The sequence below is a fragment of the Semicossyphus pulcher genome, unplaced genomic scaffold, assembly GCF_022749685.1.
Source record: "Semicossyphus pulcher isolate SPU_LCO1_2020_fin unplaced genomic scaffold, fSemPul1.0.p SCAF_23, whole genome shotgun sequence".
In the NCBI taxonomy this organism is placed as follows: domain Eukaryota; kingdom Metazoa; phylum Chordata; class Actinopteri; order Labriformes; family Labridae; genus Semicossyphus; species Semicossyphus pulcher.
The window spans coordinates 424678-444295 of NW_027211697.1; the positions used below are offsets into that span (position 1 = coordinate 424678).

Sequence of the window (19618 nt, forward strand, 5' to 3'; positions counted from 1 at the left end):
AGCACCCCAAATACCCTCACACAGTTTCCTTCAAGCTTCTTTTATTGAGGTGACGATTTGGCTCTGCCTTGATTTACACAGTAATGGTCATTTACAGTGAACCTTTTACAAAACAAAATCGAGCATACTTAAGAACAGAAATAAAATCCTAAATTTCAGTGTGATCACAAACAACTGTAATGATCATTTCTGGTACCTGTTGCAGAAGGATTCAGTTTGTTGGTGCAGAGAAGTCTAACCGGTTCTAACCTGCCTGTTCGTCACTCACTGGTGCTTTATCGTTGGATTTCATGATGTCACTTATGACAGGGTATCTGCGGATTAATGTAACGAATTAGATCCCTAAAAGTGTTAATCATAACTTTTCACAAACCCCAAATTGCACCTTATAACCATTTTTCTTATAACAAGTAAGTTTTCACAGGTTTAACACCACAACGTTTATAATGAAATCAGTAGATACCCTGTCTGAGCTTACAACATCCTGCTCACTTGCTCCCCCTAGTGGCCATTTCATCTATATCCCTGTGCTGCAGCATGGACCTGAACATGCTGAACATGGACAAGCCACTCTGAACTACACCTTAGCCGTGTTCCTGTCACTTTACCACTGTTGGTGCGCTACAATAAGTGAGTTGGCATCAGTGCACGTTTGTCTTTAAATGAGAGTCATTATTTATTTAATCTTGGTGGGCAAACTATGAATACACAAACACCTAAACATCCCGTCAGTCACACGCACACACAGGCTACAGGGACCACGCATGATTAACTAGTGAGTGGTAATGACTGCTATGCTGAGTGTTTATAGTCCGTTTACAGATGAATACAGTGACGTGTATACATTTTATAACACATAAGTCGACACTTTCCTAATTGGCAACAAAGCATATGAGACTCAAGTTTGTTGGCTTGCGCCTGACATGAACTTTGAGTGGTGATTGTCAGTTTAACAAACTACTCTTTGTGTCAATCATAAACCCACAGTTTCACTCTGTTCACTCACTTTTCATTATCATTCATCTCCTCACAGAATAAAGAAAAATATAGCCTGTAAATGCCGAATCTGTACATTTCATACATTATTAGCAAACCGTGCCTTTACAGTCATTTTTACATCTACTGTACATTCTTTGACTGTACAATATAGCACAGTTCTGCCCATCTGCAACAAAAGAAAGCAACGATGTAGATTTTGGGAGGTTTGTCATTCTTTATCCTGAGCGTTCAAAGCTACCGTGAGTTCTGTTACTCTTAGTGCCGAGCGGCCTACAATGAAAACATCAGAGCAGGTCTGCTCATACATTACAGAGTCAGAGGATTTACATTCAAAGTACTCCATGTAACTCTTTTCTCTTGTCTCGTATAAACCACAGGAATAAAAAAAGAAGTCGCTTAACACATTATTCATATATTCACGTGTACACTTATTACACCCTATTTTCTATTGTGCATCAGCAAATTAAACTGAGACATCAACATCATTGGTGGCTGAAAGAAGCTCATATTATTGCATGTTACTGCAAAGTGCGCTCATGCTCTACAAATGCATAGCTAACATGTTACAACTGTTTTTGTTTTGTTTTTTGTTCACATACACAATAGTGCTTCGTAGTATCAAGTAGAGCTGCAGTGAGTGATGGAAGCCCTAAGCTTTGGTTGCAAAACATCAAAAGAAATTTCTTGCCAGAGGAGGAAATTTCATCACTAAAAGGCAGAATTTTCAACTTTCCACTGGAAGCAGCTAAACGAGCAGCAGCGGCGATGACAGCATGGTCGGCTACTGTCCTACAGCGTGATGCAAAAATATTCTAGCAGTATGAGTTGGAAGTTAAAGATTAGCATTTACACTCTTGTGGTCCTCTGTACAAATGTTGTTGTGTGTGTGTGCATGTGTGTTTGTGTGTGTGCTTCTCCAGAGAGCACTTCTTCCTGAAAGATGCTTAGTGAAGGATGTGGAAGGTTTGTGAGATCTTTTGTGATAACACTCCGTAGCACCGAGCTATGGACATTTTGACCATAATACAAGCAACCAGAAGTAAGACAGAAGGAATAAGAACGTGGATATTTACATCACTCCGTCCCTGGTGAGCTTCATCACTTCCGCTTGTGTTTTGATTCTTCAGTACACCAACAGTCTGTTCGCTCTCACACCAAAAGGTACAAATCGTCACACTCTCATTTCCGAAGCTCCGAGAATGTGTTCTGAGCATACTGTGATCGGCAAAGCTGCTATCTACTGACACTTAGGCAATTCTGAACCACTTAAATGTGCCATTCTGTATAGGTAATGCACTGTTATAGGCTGCAATACAACAAATATAAGCGTATATACCTTTAACGATCTGTATATGTGTCATCTCAAAGCTTAACATCTCAAAGCTCCATGCTTGTCTTTGTCTTCGGTTGGTTGTTTTCATCCATGAAAACCAGGTTTATTTCAGCGATCTGGATTTTTGTTGCTCTGGTTTAGTTTCTCACGGATTGTGAGCTTTGTTGTCAAAAACTGCTCCATGAGAGATTGTCATTAAAAGGTATATTTTAGATGTCATTTAATCTATACAGTTAGATATTCTTAGCTTTAATCGGTCTCAAAAATGGCTCAGGGAAAAGAATCTCTTAATAAAAGTCTGAATATTCTAAACTGATGTTTTAACTGGAATTAAATGTCCCTTAAATCCTGTTCCCACAGTGTCAAATCTAAACCCTATCTGAATAAGCTATAATGTTAAATTCAGATCAAGCTTGCTTAGATGAGGCACTTCAGTATTTCACCCTGCAATACAGTGTGAGACTTGTTGGCTTCTCACGCAACATGGGGCTTGATGTGAACTTTAAACCCTTACCAAAATACATACTATGAAGAGCACCAGGCTTTAGATTCCACTCAACTGGAGATATGAACATAAACTAAAATACAAAAAAAGAACTAAAGAATTAGAAAACATAAAACAGGTATCTGTGGTTGTTGTAAGTGCTATTTCCCTCTCCCCGACCCCCCAGCCAAACCCCGCCCACTCTCCCAAAGGTCCTGTGACGCTAGTCGCTCCTGAACTCCTCTTCGATTTCTGGAAGGTTCTTTTTTTCCCTCCTCAGAGTCTCGGTCAGCGGCCGGGCGCTGCTGGGCGACTCCAGGTTCTTGGGTTCGTTGGTGCGGTAGCTTCCCTTCTGCTGATACGCGTAGACGTAGATGCTGTACAGGCCTCCGAAGAGCAGCAGCAGCGCCAGGATGACAATGACTGCGGGATAAAAATAGCACAGTCAGACTTAATCTGTAACACAATGAGGAAAGAGACGCTTCTAGAAATACTGATGAGGAGCAGGCACTGTGTGACTGAATTTTTAATACTTTAATATAACATTCAGTCAAACTGTTGGAATGGGTGAATTTGGGTGTGACATTTTGTAGCATCAAAGTTTTTGAAGTGGTCAGTCCAAACTGCACACTGCAAGTTGTATCTGAAGCATCTGTGGTGCTGTGGGAGTTCTTTTATGCACCTCACATCCCAAAATGCACCTGTCAGTGAAACAGACCTGTAATAATACGTACTAAGAATATTTCATTTAATCTTCTGTTTTTTGGAAGGTGCATTTAAGGCGCATTAATGGCCCCATACTTATACCAATGGCTTCATAAGCAAAGTCAGGAGCAGAGACATTAAACAGCAAGAGAGAAAAAGTGTATGCATTACAAAAGCAATGGAAAAAAGAAAGAAAATATGGTATGAAAACACTAAATTGATTAAAAATGTCCTGAAGGGGATTATTTGTATGAAGTCAGTGTGAGTGCTCAGAAACCACATTAGGTTTTAGTAGGCTCTGTGGACATGATAGAGATCCGGCCCTGTGACCTCATAGGCCCGCTGGGTTTGTAAATTGACAGCATTATCTGATAGATGAGGCCAGGCCGGCCTTATGCACCCCGGAGGAGGATCTTAATTAGTTTTTGTCGACTCTGGTGATGTGTGCAAACTTTTTTTTCTGGTTAGGACTCATGCTGCTGCGTTTTGACTCAGCCGCAGTCTCCGAGAGGTTTCAGCTGGGAGTTCTGTGCACAGAGCACTGCAGTATTCCCGCCCGCTCATGACACGGTCACGCATGGTTTTTTTAGCATTAGACTGGGAGTGGGAGTGATCTCAGAGACATTTCCCAGATAGCAGAAGGCAGCGCCACTGATTCTTCTAATGTGATTTTAAAGGTCAGATCAGCATCCAAAATGACTCCAGGGTTTTGTCTTGTTTTATATGATTATGACATTAAGTATTCCCAGACCAGCTTCCAGGCAGCCTTTACAGCTACAAACGAAACTATTGTTCTGTAGTGCAAATCTGAAGGTTCAGACTTCAGGCTTTGTTCTTTCTTTTCAGCGCCCACCCTGCCTTTGCTTGGGTTTCCTGTCACAAGCCAGACATGCAGGTGAACTGGAGACATTCAACTGCCTGTAGGTGTGTGTTTGTTTTTCAGTCTGTGTTTTCACTGTATAAATATCTGGCAAGAGTCCACAGTGTTTCGTGCCCTAACTGCAAGTGCATGCTGGGAAAAGCATGGCCACCTCGGGCATATCCTGAAGAAATGGATATAGAGATTGGGTCGACTCTGTTGAAGCTGTTCATAAATAAGACTGCACCTGATACAGAGCTTTGATTACCATTATTATGATGCCTTTAATGACATACTGATATAGACAAACATGTCTATTTTACTTACATTTAATCCACTCATAAACTGAAGCAGATTAAAAAGATAACCTGGTTTGAGCTGAATAGAATCAAATCTAATCTCCAATGCGATAACAAAGCTTTACTACTGTCTGGTTTGGTATTCTATATTTCTGTGGGCGAGGCGGGTGGGCGAGGTCAGTTTTCTCTGTCATGTAATAGATTTAAACCCTCAGTCTGAAGCTTGAATAACACTCAAAATCCCACATTGGAATCTGTCAACCCTGCTCTAATTTAGGATTAGAGGATTTTAGGAAAAAAGTAAAGAGAATTTCAAAGGCTGACGTGTGTAATCTAGGACAGGAGAGACACAGAGAGTAAATCAGAGGAGGAGCAGTGCTTCAGAGAGGACTGAATAAAAAGCTTAATGTCACATTAATGGTCTTAGTTTTGATTCAGAAAGAAGTGTGTGCATAAATAATAAAGAAGATGTCTTACATGTTATCCAAAACAGCCCCAAGTCATCATGGATATAGAAGTACTCTGCAGGAGAAAGATACAAAAATCAGGCATAAACACAGACTTAATGATCTTTTTGTACTGATGCATTATGGGACATAAAATCTCACCTATGCCAGTAAACCATGGGTCCACCTCCCACGGTACATAGCCCAGAACAGGAGGGAAGGCGCCACAGTTGGACTCAGAGACGTAGCCTTGTGTCGTCACCGGCGGGTCTGTTTCATTTGGACGGAAGAAGGCCTTTAAAGGGGCGTACACGTTGTATCGCACTCCGGATATGCAGCCGATGAAGCCAGGAGCGTTATGCCTTTGGATCTCATAGTCGATGTCACCAACCTCTGAAAGAGCACATGGAAACAATACAACATCAATGTTCAGTCCTTAATTGTAAGAATGTACCATGTTTGCATCAACAAGTGATGAATGGAATTTACCCATGACTCTGCCCAGGAACATGGACTTGGGAGAATCAAACCTGGCATCCTCCACTAGTGTTATCTTTTCAACTATGGGCTCCATGTAATCCACCTGGGGGTGGGGCAAAGACAAGATAGATTATTTCACTGTAACATACAGGACATGAACCCCATGACATGAAGCGTAGATCAGACTTTACACAGTGACAGCAGTGAGGGCATGAACCTGTGTTTTGATGGTTCTGTTGTGTCTGGTTATGTTGACATAGTGGGGATATCCATCTGCCAGGTTTCGATGAGTCAGCTGGTACTTGTGTGTTATGAGCCCCAGCTTATACCTCAGATCTACACTACCTGTGAGGAGAGGGAGACAAAGAAATCAATAGCATGCACTCTGTTTATAAATGAGATTCTGAAGCTCTGATCTGGGAGTTCTGTGAATCTCCTGCCATACAAATGTAATTCCAGACTTAACATTCTCAGACAAAATAGTCCCTAAGCTTCTTCTTCCTACCATCAGTCTTGAGGATGATGGCGATGTAGTCTTGAACGAAGGAGCTGATGTAGAGCAACACAGCGGGCACGTGAACGGTGCTGAAACTGAACTCGATGTCATCCGCTGTGTCGTTGTAGCCCAGGCTGAAGTTGTCGTAGTGGGGGTCGATCCAGTTGGCCCACGCCGCTTCGTCTGTTATGGGCTTCTTTCGTATGTTGTATTTCAGCCACGAGCCAATTTCAAAGTAGGCTCCGATGTCTTAGAAAAAATCAATGTGAAATTAGATATCTCCATCTGCTCTATGTATTACTGACATCAGGCAGTTTGTCAGGGCTCTATAGAAACAAGTATGAACTCACCTCTGTGGCAGTAGAAGCCATCAAAAGCTGTGTTGTTACAGTCACAAGTGTATGCAGCATATCCCTCAATGCACTGGCCACTGTTTCGGCATGGTATGGTAGCATTTAGACACTGTCCTGTACAGTTCCTCCGTATACCCTGTTCTTCGTTTACTTTGCTCTCGAGATCAATAGGAACACCGTTCATACGTAACCCTCGCAGACACCCCAAGAAAGGGCGCAGTGTGCGGTTGGCAGCACCTAAGACAAAGAATACTCTTATTAGTGGCTTTTCATTGTCATTGAAAGTTGAGAGAACATACATTAAAAGTACTCAAAGTCATGCAAGATTGAAATTCTAAATTTTGAACATACCTACTAAGACAGGATGTGTAAAATCCATGGTGACGAAGGTCTGACCTGGAAAACGCGTAACAGCCCAAGGCTGATAATCGACCTTGATCCGGGCCAGCTTCACGTTAATTTCAGCCTGAACAAAGTGCCACTCATTGTCATTGAGTGGCACAGGCGAGCGTAGTGTCGCATTAATGATGCCGTCACCCACCATGAATATAAACAGAAGGTTGTGAGTTGCTGAAAAATGAAAGAAGACAGAAGAGAAATGAAATATCTCACAGTAGTTCTTGGATGAGTCTTTCAGTAGCATGAGGAGAAAGGATCTCTGCTAGCAGACGAGTCGACTCACTATTCATCTCTATTCTTATGAAGTTTCTGAGTTGGTCATCAGAGTTCTCCAAGAAGACGCCGTGGTCACGATAGGTTTTGAAGTGGAAGGAGATGTCGGCGCTGGTGCCGGGTCTGAAGGTGGGAAAGGTGATGTAGGTGGGCTTGGTGAAAGCTATGGTGTTCCAGATGTTTCCTGTGGGAATCAATGAAACCTATTTATATGGAAAAAAATACTCTCAATGTGTCAGCAACACAGAACATCACTGGTTGAGAACAATCCATAACAGTTAAACTCACTGTCGCCATGGCAGCGGAGGGGCCCGACTGTAAATTGTGCTTCTGACCCTGTCCTGTTGGTGTCCCCGACCACCACCTTCCTCACAGGCAGGTGGTCTCTAAAGTCCAAGTAGCCCTTATCTGAGTACCTGAAAGCCACAGAGGACATGTTCAGACTTCAACTTCATTTTCAGTTACAAGTTAAGCCTGCTGAATGTTTCTATCTCTCACCATTGTCTGTAGTCTGCGTCACAGTTACACTGAAACTTGGGATCAGTGCAGGTTCGGTTGATGGCACAGCCACACTTCTGGACCTCTCTGAATGTTCCACCCCAGTAATAGTGAGTCTCATTGTTACGACCGATCCAGTAACCAAACGGTCTCCCATCTATTTTGAAAAAGAAACTGTGTTAGTTTGTCGTTTAAGTTTCCTATCTTTCATATATTTGTGCACACTGACAAATAAATAAAGTCACTGAAGCCACTCACCGGGGGTGTTGAGGAGACGGGATTTGTAGCAGGAGTAGTCGATCCACTGCTCACAGTACAACGAGGTGTTGGCCAGAGCCGTGACCTCATCCCAGGAGGCGTTCCAGTAGTTGACATCTCCTATATAAGGCCGGTCTATTGAACTCCCAGTCACCTTGGTACCATCAACTCGATCATTCAAAATCACTGTCCATGCTTTATATGCTGTTAAAGAGGCAGGACAGAGGGATTTAATGTTGTGAAATAAGATAGATGGAGCAAAAAGGAAAATAATCATAAGTAAAATTATTTTTTTTACAAGATTTTCGCAAGAAAAGGTTAGACACAGAGCACTAGACACACACACACACACACACACACACACACACAGAAACAGCTGGACTTATCTTGTTTTATAAACCCTTTTATTTCCCATGAAATTTCTGCACACATTCCTCATTATAGGAACATGATAAGCTGTCTCTCGCTTTTCATTAAAAACCCACAGAGGATCCAACAAATACTGAACACAGTGCTGATGAAGCTGTACTTTATAATTGACAGTGATTACTCACACTTCATTTTGCAGTACACCTCGAATGGCTTCAGCGGGCCGCTGAGATCAGGATCGATGGTGTAGTTTCCAGACCAATACTTGCCGCTGAGTCTGTAGGCCTCGCATGACTCTTTATAAACCGCTGATCAAGAAATCAATTTTTTGTTATTATGAAAAAATATGGCTGGAGCCAAGTGTAATTTCCTTCAAATAAACACTTATTACAGCACTTACACATGTGGCACACCTCTCCTTTGTAGCCTGTGTTCTCACACAGACAGATAAAGTCATCATAGGACTGGATGCATCTGCCTTCATGTTCACATGGATTTGGAGTACATCTGCAAGCAAAAGATGTAATTACACTGAGTATTTTAATGTTGCAACAGTGAGACCTCTTTTATCCCCAAATCCTCTTTTTTCTGTGTTATTTATTTCTAGTTAAAAGCCATCAGATAAGGTTTAATGAGGTTATACTTGAAGATTAATACAACTTGCTAGGTAGCTTTCTATTTACATATTTGGTTGCTTTCATCCGTCAAGTATGCTTTATGCTACATATTGTAAATTAAGTGATGTTACTGACCTGTCTGTGATGCCACAGGTGCCCAACAGCAGCTCAGCATAGCGCCCCCACTGCCGTTGCAGAATAATGTCTATATCAAGTTGTTCATTGTCTATAAAAATATGCTGCATACAGCCGTGGAAGCGGTTCAGCTTGGTCTCACACTTCCTTATAGTGTTGTTGGTTTTTGGACACCCTAAGAGCAGGAAGGAAAATGCATGAATTGAACAGTACAGTTTTGTATGTTGATTTCAGGAAGTCATTTTCTCACCTCCAAAAAAGTAGCGATCTCCTGTCCGGATCGTGAAAGGGTTGGTGATCTTTAGCGGAGAACCCTCCTCCTCATCAATGGTGAGGGTTAGCAGGTTGTCTCTCGCTGCCAAATCCACCGTATGCCAGTAACCATCATTTAGCCTGTATCCTGAAGATTGGAGAAATGCTTGTCATGCAATGTTTCTGCAATGACATTCAGTTCAGACATCACACGCACAATGCAACAACATCTATTCAACATCAACAACAGCTAAATCCTTCCGCCAAACAAGGATTGTACAATCATAGCTAAGCAACAATGACATAGTCTGCCAGGCTTTGGATTTCTGTACATGCTACAAATGAGGTTCAGGGAATGTAATAGGAGCTTGTGTTCTAAAGCTACATTTAGTTATCAAGAGTTTGGAGGTTTATATCGCTTTATTGCCTTCAATGGACCAAAAACAGAAGAGATAAAGTTTAAGGAATGACTGAACAGTGTGTTTTTCTTCTCAAACACTAGCTGCTAAAGCTAGCAAGGCTGGCTAACAAGTTTAGCCTCAGTCTTTTAGCAAGTTAAGAGGAAGTAGCTATCAGTAGCCTTTATGTTGAAGCTGGAATCCAAGTTTGTATCCATCTCACAGAGTTTTAGCTCTTTTTTGTATTATCTAACATGGCCAGAAAATTGCATACGCCCACCTGCAGCAAACTGGAGTTTCTTCTTTCCAGGCTGGAATATAGTGACGTTTATCTGTCCCTCGCTTAATCCCAGCTCAAGGGCACCCAGGTCATCCGCAAACCGTGTGAACATTAGCAGTCCTGTGTAGTCCCAAGAGCGGAACTTAAACTTGACGAACATACGAGGCCTTCTGAAGAATCCCGGCACCTGCAGGTAGTTGTTGGGCCCAGCAAAAGTCATGGGTTTGAGCAGAATGTCTCTGCAGGCATAATGCATCTTTTTCTGCGGAGAAGAAAGACAGATGAGACTCGATCAGTGAAGGTGAAACATTTCCACTGATTAATTTTTATCGTGACGTTTTAAAATTATATCGCTGCAGAGCTGTATGATAGTTCTACCTTTCGCGGTATGCGGATGTCCTCTTCTTCTCTCTTTGCCTTGTCGATGATGTTGACATCATTGATGAAGACGTTCTCCAGGCAGCCACGGAAATTTGGTGTGGTGGGCAGGTGAGGCAAATTTTGCTCTATGACACCTCCGACGTATAACTAAGAAGGAGGTATGAGAGTGCTCAGTCATCATCATTAACCAGAACATTAATTCACATTTTAATGAATGAATTTCGCTTGTTAGCTAGCTTTTAATAAAAAATTAAATAAGAGTAAACTGAAGTACTAAAAATCTTTATAATTTCACCAATTGATTAAAGAGCAACTGAAACTACACTACACTGTGAAAATTTAAAGGGAAATCTGGCCATTTCCCAAGTTCAAACAATACATTTTATAACAGATTTATTACTATCAGACCACAGCTAGTGTTAGCATTCATCCACTGACTAGATATTACCGTTTGCTAGAAAGTGGCCAGAAGCTAATATTACAGTTTATTAATGTCTCACAATACAATAGAAAGATGTACCCATTAGCTAACGTCATGCTAGCAAAGAAGTGTTTATAAGTGGTAAAAACACTTCCTGGCTAATGTTAAGCTAACTAGGAAGTGTTTATACCAATTCCCAGCTAACGTTATGCTCGCTAGAATGTGATTATACCACTTCCTTGCTAACGTTAGCTGTTGTCTACTGTTAGCTAAAAGGTTATCGAATATATTGCTTTACATTGAATGTGACCCAATGTCCCTCTGGATTTTCATTATCAATAGTTTTTTAGTTGCTCATAAATCATAAAGTGGTGAAATTATAACAATTGCATGATTTGCTTAACATTTGATTAACATTTGAGTTTCCCACCCTGTGCATGACCTCAGAGGAAAATGGCATCTGTGTGAACATGATGAATTGATGAGGTACCTGCGTATCCAGATCCAGGTGTGTAAACTCTCCGTTACAGACAGCTGTCACCATCTGACTATCCACTGTAAAGTTCACCTGGCGACCGTAGCGCTTGATGGTGACATAGTGCCAGTGTAGATTATCAAGAAGGCTGCCAGCCATCAGTGTAGTCCGCCCGTTAACTTTGTGTATTACACTGCTTCCTGCAAAATACAGGGCAAGGTCAAGAGGAAAAATGAATGAATACAAGTGCTCAAATCGGCTACAAGTACTTGCTGCATTGTTCACAATAAGGAAACGACAGATGTCTTCTCAGCAATCTAAGCGGTAATATTGAAATGCACCAACTGTACCGAGGCTGATGTGCAGGTAAAGACGGCCTCTCTTGAGCTCCAGGGTAAAGAGGTCTCCTTGAATCCCCTCGCTGTGTAACAGCAGACCATCCTGCTCCAGAGTCTTGAAGTTTATGGCAATATGGTCTTGTAGTGTACGGGACCTCTTTCCAGGGTACATGTAGACCACTGAGTCGTCCCCGTTGTACTGTAGAACATAGGAATCTGCAGAGAAAAACTTAATATGGATTCATTACTTCCAAAAACCCTACAGTGGGTTTAGAACATAGATATTCCTCAGTTTTTAGGTGAGTTGACATTTAGTGAATATTGTTCCTGAGTATGGGTCAGGCCCACGTAATTTTTTAATTGTAGCATAGATTAAGTGGCACATGATCAAATATGATTAAGCAGTGGGCTTGTAGAATGTCCCTGGATGTGAGTCAGAAAATCCCTGTCAGTGGTTTTTACCATAAGGGCAGCCAAACAGCTCCAGCCTCACGCCGATCTTCCCTCCGTTCTCCGTGTTCCAGGCCAGAGGCAGCAGGCGAATGTGTTTAGCAGTAAAGGCGTAATGGAAGACATTCCTCTTCACCTGATAATAATTCCAGTTCCCAGGCAGCGTCTGCAAACAGATGAGAGCCGGCGAGAGGGGAAAGAGTTATTGAGTCACTGCAATGGTGTTAACGCCTTATTAAGGGACTGGAGATGAACTGATGGTGAGATTAGCCTTGACAGTGTTGAGGGAGACAATATGCTGTGCTGTCTCTGTTATACGGCCAGTGGCAATGAGCATAATGGAGCACCCTGACTGGACAATCAGCTGTAAAGATTACATTTGACTAGATAATCCGCGCCTCATCCCTGTCATGGCCTTTATCCCACCCCAGCCATCACGGCTCAGTGACACCTACAGAGTTTCCTCCTTTCATGATGTATGGCGTCCAGGAGTCTGGTCGATCTCCGTACAGCAGGGTGTACTTGGACACCCAGTCGTATGAGTTGAAGGTCCCCTGGGTGGCGATGGCCATCAATCGATACTTCCTGCCCAGGTCCACCTGCAGCCATGGCTGTCTGTCCCTGGGGGATGGGGACCAGCCGCTGCTGCCTGGGGGGCAGAAAAGGGAGTGAGAAATCATGACCCGGGCATTCGTAACAATAACTGAACCGGTAATTTATGGAAGAAACTTTTGTCAAATTTGGGTGCCGCCTTCTAATGTGCAGCGAGAATTTAACTATTGTTTTTAAGGGATTCGACAAGTGTTAAAGAGGGGGTATTATGCTGTTTCACATTTTAGGACATATATATAATGTTACAATTTTGGATGTCCAGACTAAACGTGGGTGAAGTTTCAAATCTGTAAGGAAAGTATGGTGGAGTAATCCCCAGGCATCTCAGCTCAGTCTGCTGTGAACGGCAGGCTTCACACTGTTTTTTCTACACACTGCACTTTGTGACATCACAAAATGCAGCCTCAGCAGGCTTCGGAGAGCTGGCCAATCGGAAGAAAGTGAGCTTGTAGAAGCGGGGTTTCTTAAAGGGACAGAGCTGGCTGAGTCGTTTCAGGCAGAGGCTGCATGAGGGCCTGCACAGAGCACCAGTGTGAGAAAAATTAGGGTTTTTTTTACAGTAAATTATGCTAAGCTATTACCCACTCATTTAAATGTTATTAGTTCCTTCCACTCTGCATTTTTTCCTATAAAAGGACTAAATATCCACCATAGGAAAGGTCTGCAAGGTCTCAAAGGTCAATGTTGTGAAATCATGAATGAACTCATCACAACAGTCAGAAACTTACCATACAATTTGGCAAAGTTGGCAGAGTAAAGGAAGTTATATCTGGATGAGGCCAGGAAGGAGGAGGCATAGAGCCCAGAGACCAGCGGATCAACACATTCTTCTGCAGAGGTGACAAAGGAGACAACAAGGTCAGGGGGCATTACAGGACTTTTTATAATGCTGCACTTTCAAAATGATTCAGATTTAAGCGACAAAGACCGGCACAGATGCACAGCTTAAGAAGAAAAGACCATTTTAAGCTTTATATCCAGTACATTCAAAGAGTAGCACATCACTTCGTCTTCTTGATTGTAAAGGTTTCCACATAATGAGATCACACACTCATATTCCACAGTAAAGCTTATTAATCATTCAAACTGTCAGGATGCATCTTTATTACTTCACAGGATGGGTCGGACCAGAAGATAAATACAGAACTAACAGCTACTGAATGTGCATCCTCCTCTGAGATAAAGTATTTTTTGTCAGGCAGTTGCACAACGCCCCCGTCCTATTTCAAAAGAAGAGTGTGTTGTTTAGTGCACGTCTGTATATTTATGTGCAATTTATTGAAAAAGTAGGGAGGTTTCATGCGCAGGAAAATCATAGTCACACTGAGAACTTCTGCATGAGACTGATAGGACCGTCACCCATCTGCTCTGGCCCGCTCCCCAGCCCACGGCTAATAAAAGTGACCATAATTCTACCTAATCTGGTCTGTCACTGCTGAGGATAAATGCTCCATGCCCTCACCTCGAGCTGCAAGAGAAACACTGTCTCATTTTAAGTGCCAAAGTATGCTCTTTAATGCACCCAAGAGATTTAATATAGATCGGCCTAAAAATATAGATGAATCTGGGTTTTGTTTGAATATGAAGCTAGACAGTGTGTACAATACCAACTAAAATTGGAATAAAGTCAATGAAAGCAGCTCCAATCTGACATCCCTTTACCTCCTTTCTTATCAGTATAATCCTCCCTTAGCATTTGGAGTTGTTTATTAGTAAACTGCAATTCTGCCATTGTAATCCCTGTTCTTACAATCATAGAGGTCATGGAGCGCAAGAGGGAGGCAGAAGAGAGTGGCTGTAAGCACGATACATTAGCAGAATTTGTATGCAGGCTGCACATAGAGCAAGATGAGGATGGGTACTGCATGTACTTTAATTCTAAGTAACTTTTTCAGGAAGCAGATCACAGCAAACCCTGAAGGACAGAGAGCTTTCAGACTGCCTTAAATTACATTTGAAACACATTATCATACAGCATGAATGCACGGTTTTATGCCTCATGTGGTATGTAATAAGCATGAGCTCTGTTTCCTTTGGTGCAAGAACATGCTGCACATTCAAGTGGAAGTAACATGCTGAGCAAGGGAAATGTGACCTTGACTTTCTGCTTTTGTCCGCCCTCCTAAGAGGCTTTCTCACAATCTCTCTCAAACAGAAATCCCTGCTGTGCTGCGCATGATCGATAATAGATTTCTGGCGCATCTCCGAAAAGCCATTTCAAGTGATCCACCGCTCGAATGGCTCTTCAGACCAAAATATTTTCAACCTTTATGCTGCAGCTACAAAGGCAGAGTTAATTTGCTGCTAATGGCCTAATGTTTATCGATTTGTTTTAATTCCTTAATTGGTCGTAAAGGGAAAGGTATTTGACTTTAAATGAGGAGAGCAGCTCAATCCCAGACTGCAGCAGGTTAACCCAGGCCACTCAGCTCCTCAGCTCCTCCTTTAGAAGGACTGTCACGCTCTCCAACTCCCCCCAAATTCATTGTCACGCTTCCATTCTCTCAACCTGAGCCCTCTCTCTTTATCTCAATCGCCAAAATTCATCCTCTCTTTCCCGCTCTCACTGCGTCCCATTACATCATGCTTTCTCTAATTATCCTCCTGCTATTTTTTACTTCCCTCTCTCCCTCTCCGCCCTGCTCTCTCCCCATGTGGGCGTTGTCATGTTGCAGTAGCTAAAGTGTACCTGAAGGCTGTGCGGAGCATCCAGTCACCAGGTTTTCAGCCCTCGCCTTGTGATCTCTGCATCCCTCCCTCCCTCCCTTCTCTGCAGCACACAGAGTATACTCTTTCTCCATTTATCATTAAGAGGCTGTGGCGAGCAGTGTGGCTGTGTGGAGCTCTAGCACCACTCTTGCTGAATCATCAGTCTGCTGTAAGTGTGGGCTGCTCTGTCTGGGCTGACACATCATTACTGCTGGTTACATACAGTATGCAGGGAGGCTCCTCCTCTGGCTGTCACTGGCATATGATGCGTCGCAGCCAGGAAATCAGATAGCAACCCAGATTTCAGCTGAATGTAGATGTCTATTAAGAGTATATTAAAAGAAATGCTGCAACAAAACAGCGCAAAGGGGCAGTAAAAATATAGCATGCTCTCTTAAAGGGGATCTTATAAATGATTCATGCCCAGGCAGTATCACAGCAGGTGGTGTCTGACCACTGCCAGGGATAAAAACACAAACTGTGCAGCACAACAGAATCACATCCACACTTAAATTCAGAGCTCAAACTGCTTGATTCCTCTTTCTTTACGAACAAAACAGCCAAGTTTAAATAAAAAGCAACACACCCCTCCTTCTCTAGATATCAATTCCCCTCACATGGACCTGTCAGTCTCCTGTCTCTTGGGCTAGTAACCACGACAGAATGCACAAAGCATAAAACTTGAGATATTCAACACACCCTCCTGTTCCAAACGCACACAACCCACAGCCTGTGCTCCACCCAAGACTGGGTCACTGTGCTCAGGGATCTAAGGCTCCATTTTAATCTGGCATAGCTCAACTGTGCACATCCACACAGCAGATATACAGAGAGCCTGGCCTGCAACAAAGCACCAGAAGGATGAACAATAAGCCAAGCCCGCAGGCCTCTACAGATGGAGAAGCATTCAGATATCCTATCAGGTTTAAAACTTACATTCAAATGCAGTTATTTTACTTCAATGTATTCACTCACTTTTTTAAATCTCGCAATAAAGACCCATTCACTTCCAAGCATACCATGTGCCACAGTTTCCCGGTATCAGCAGCATCATATACAAACAGATCTTTAAATGATAGCACTCTACAGGACTGTTTGTCTTAACAGGAAGTGCACACAGTCTTTGTAAAGGGGGTCCACTTACTTGAACACACAGTACTATTACTGTTACGCTTTTGTTTCAGGCATCTTTGCTTAATTACGTCTTTAACAATCACTTGTATGATTCATTTGATCCTCAGAGTCACATAACAAACAGTGGTTTCTGTCACTTTCTTATATAACTATAACGAATTACCACGATGAAGCATCCCTGTTGCCTGATCTCCCACTCATATAAACCTAATGAGTCACGCAATGCACTGTAAGGGGTTAATTACCAGTCAAGACCCTCTGAGGTCATCAAGCCTCTGACATCACTCATAAAGCTTATTAGTATGCATACAAGCTCTTTGATACATGGGTAGATGCCACCTTACCCCTAACCCCAAATTTCAACCCCAAACACAGCCCCTCCTCAGCGCAACTGAACCCACCACACGCGGCTTCTCTGATCATGCAGTGCGTAATGATTTCCCTGCCAGGTGGATCCACGCGCGTCGCGTGCAGGATTCAGGGCTCTGCGGACAGGTGGTGGGAACACAGGCTTCCCAAAAAAGTACTGCAGTGGGCTGGTCCCGGTCAGGACGCGGAGCCCTGCTCTCTCGACCGCCACTTCGAAATTCCGCTCAGCGGATTTTCAGCAACAACATCATGCACTGTTAAAGCGATTTGGAGATTATGATTTTAGAAACAACACATTACTCTCGAGCAGCATCGTGCTTTGCTAAGAAGTCGAGAGTTGAAGCCGCACGATGCAGAAACTTGCGTGCTGGCTGAGAGAAGCACTGCAATGCAGACAGTTCAGTGCGATGGGGATCCGCGTGCGCATCTTCTGCAGGGCCGATGCGGACTGCTTTAGACTTTTTTTGTGAACCCAAAAAACAATGCTTACTATCACATTAGCCAAGACAACAAGGGAAATATAAACATCTGTGTTTTAGGCTGTCCGGTTTTATCGCTTCGTGTTGCCCTTCAAAGATCCAAACACCTCAGGCTACATTTTGCCCTCCGGTGGTATTTTACACTTATTAGCCCATCGAATGTTTTTTTGCAACTTTTTCTTAAAACGAGTCTATACAATATGCAGATAAGGCATGTAAAAACACTTCAAAATATTTTAATAAAATACTAGCAGCCGATAATAGATGAACAATTGCGTTTTCACAAGACTTACGTGATGAGCAATGTTGAAAACCCAAAAATAAGAGGCATATGCTCAGTATTTTGCAAGTCATCCTTCACTTAGGACACGTTTCTCCGCATAAGCTATTTTAATTAGATCGTAGATTGTTCCGCAGCATCCTCTCTCCCCCCTTTAGCCCAACTTTAACTCGCGCAGCTCCAACTCCTCTTCCCGGGATGTCGGGCAGCCTCTACCGGGGCGGGGACGCGCATCGGATGCTGGTGCTGATGCTGCGCTTCGCCGAGAGCGCGCACTTCTTCTTTTGTATCCGTTAAATTGTTTTATTCACATGACCGTCATGTAGATATGTGGCTCCTGCTCGATTGCATTCAACATATCTGTAAAGGTGCTGCACTAGCAGAGTGCCTGTGGGCCAGGTTGTAAGTGGTCCCTCCCGCACGAGACTGGATGCAGAGGAGACTGGAAGGGAAGGAGGGGGAAAAAACTTTTTCAGTCCGCTGCAGATTCAGAGTATTGTTCCAAAACAGAAGAGAATGCTCAGAGATTGTCTTCAGTCTCAGAAGAACAACAATTTCCCATCTGTGCTGTGGTCATATCACCAATACACTAAACATATAATCCTCTTCTCCTCTGCTCATCTCATATCATCCCTTGGCACACTTTTCAAGGCAGCCAACTGGCTTAGACTGCTCTGTGCTAGTGCGGAAGTGGTTGAGAAGTGTTTCTCTCCAGGAACGCAGAACTCGACCGAAATAGGATCTAAGTCCTTAATATCCTGTATCAGCGGCAGAACTACACAGGATGAGAGTCCCAGCAGAAAAGCCGGCTGCACAATTCTGTGTTCTGTCTGTGCTGTCTGACCTTGTCCAGGTGCACGGTTCATGCAAGTGCATTCACAAATGAGCCCAGAACAGAACAGGTTACAGGATGATGATGCCAGCTGTGCCTGAACTCAGACTCATCCCAACACACACACACACGCACACACACAAACAAGAGGGATGGGGGCGGGATGAGACTGAGGCAGTGGGGGATTTGTGGCGATGGGTGGCACATTGACCAGAAATAAAAAAGGCTTTAGGATTAAAAAGTGGGTTTATGGGACGGCAGTGTGTCAGTGATGATGTGAGATTGAATGCCTGGGCCAGCGTGGGATTTACCGTGTTTTCAATCAAATCAGATTGTCAGTTTGTAAGCTCCATGCCAGCCACTGGTTTTCCCAGCTGAAATACTACCAGAGTATAGAATTATATCTGCAGAGGGAAGACAATGGCAAATGACGAGGGAGGGTAAAGTAGGACATCAAATCAGCAGGGGGAACTGGCGACAGATGCAGCCCACAGGCACTGCAGAGGTATTTATTTAGACACAGGTACAATCATTTATCTTTATATTTACTTCATTTATCTTAATTACAGTATAAGTAAACATATTCATCAAGTGTCCAGGACACTTAAAACAGCTCTTCTTATTGATATTGTTCAGTAATGTATGTATTATTTAAACAAGACGACTCAAACAAGCTGCCAAACCAACAGGCTCTAACCCAACACAGCTTGTATTAACTTTATTAAACTATAATTTATAGATCATTTTATTTCTTCTATTATGCTTCTAGACTTTCTTTAAGACTATTACGCAACATCAGTGACAAAACAAAAGTTTGAAACCAAGTGTCCTTCTGATAGCTTCTGTTCTGCTCTCTTCAGATAACATGTAAAGTACACACAGATATCCACACCCTCCCCTCCCACACATCTGCACCTAGCTTATAGACGTGAGGCCTGTGGTTAGGACAGATTGCCATCTGTTCCCCTCATGACCTTTTACATTTGACCTCATGGTAACCATAGAGACCGGCTGAGGTTAAACTACTCATCTCGGGAAAAAACAACAACACCACAAGGCTCAAACGATCAACTGATTAACACGAGCAAGCAGAGGCAGAATTTTCCAGCAAATATAATTTAAGCTTTTGAAAGCTCAACCTCACTCGCAAGGTCAGGGTTATTTTGGCTGCATGTTTGCAGCAAAATGTGCCTAAAATAGACCCA

The 19618-nt window shown here is 42.9% G+C and overlaps 1 protein-coding gene across 1 annotated transcript; it reads right to left on the reverse strand.

The window, feature by feature from the left end:
• Positions 1-24: 24 nt before the first annotated feature.
• cntnap1 (contactin associated protein 1) lies at positions 25-17786 on the reverse strand. Its single transcript, XM_069674740.1, has 24 exons — positions 17595-17786; positions 13339-13440; positions 12454-12647; positions 12011-12164; positions 11561-11764; positions 11226-11410; positions 10312-10461; positions 9934-10195; positions 9254-9403; positions 9004-9178; positions 8652-8758; positions 8437-8559; positions 7883-8086; positions 7625-7781; positions 7415-7542; positions 7137-7310; positions 6806-7024; positions 6452-6691; positions 6111-6350; positions 5823-5950; positions 5615-5708; positions 5288-5518; positions 5157-5201; positions 25-3239 (listed from the first exon to the last, which is right to left on the reverse strand). Exons 1-24 carry the CDS (start codon positions 17653-17655, stop codon positions 3040-3042), a joined length of 3927 nt encoding a protein of 1308 aa, XP_069530841.1. The 5' UTR covers positions 17656-17786; the 3' UTR covers positions 25-3039.
• Between the last annotated feature and the right edge of the window lie 1832 nt (positions 17787-19618).

Excerpts from the sequence above, each read along its gene's own strand:
- cntnap1 (XM_069674740.1), bottom strand. The coding sequence starts at position 17,655 with ATGACTTGCAAAATACTGAGCATATGCCTCTTATTTTTGGGTTTTCAA. Across the intron at positions 7,025-7,136 it reads CATAAGAATAGAGATGAATA|CAACTCACAACCTTCTGTTT; the intron begins GTGAGTCGACTC and ends TTCATTTTTCAG. Across the intron at positions 5,709-5,822 it reads ACAGAACCATCAAAACACAG|GTGGATTACATGGAGCCCAT; the intron begins GTTCATGCCCTC and ends CCCCACCCCCAG.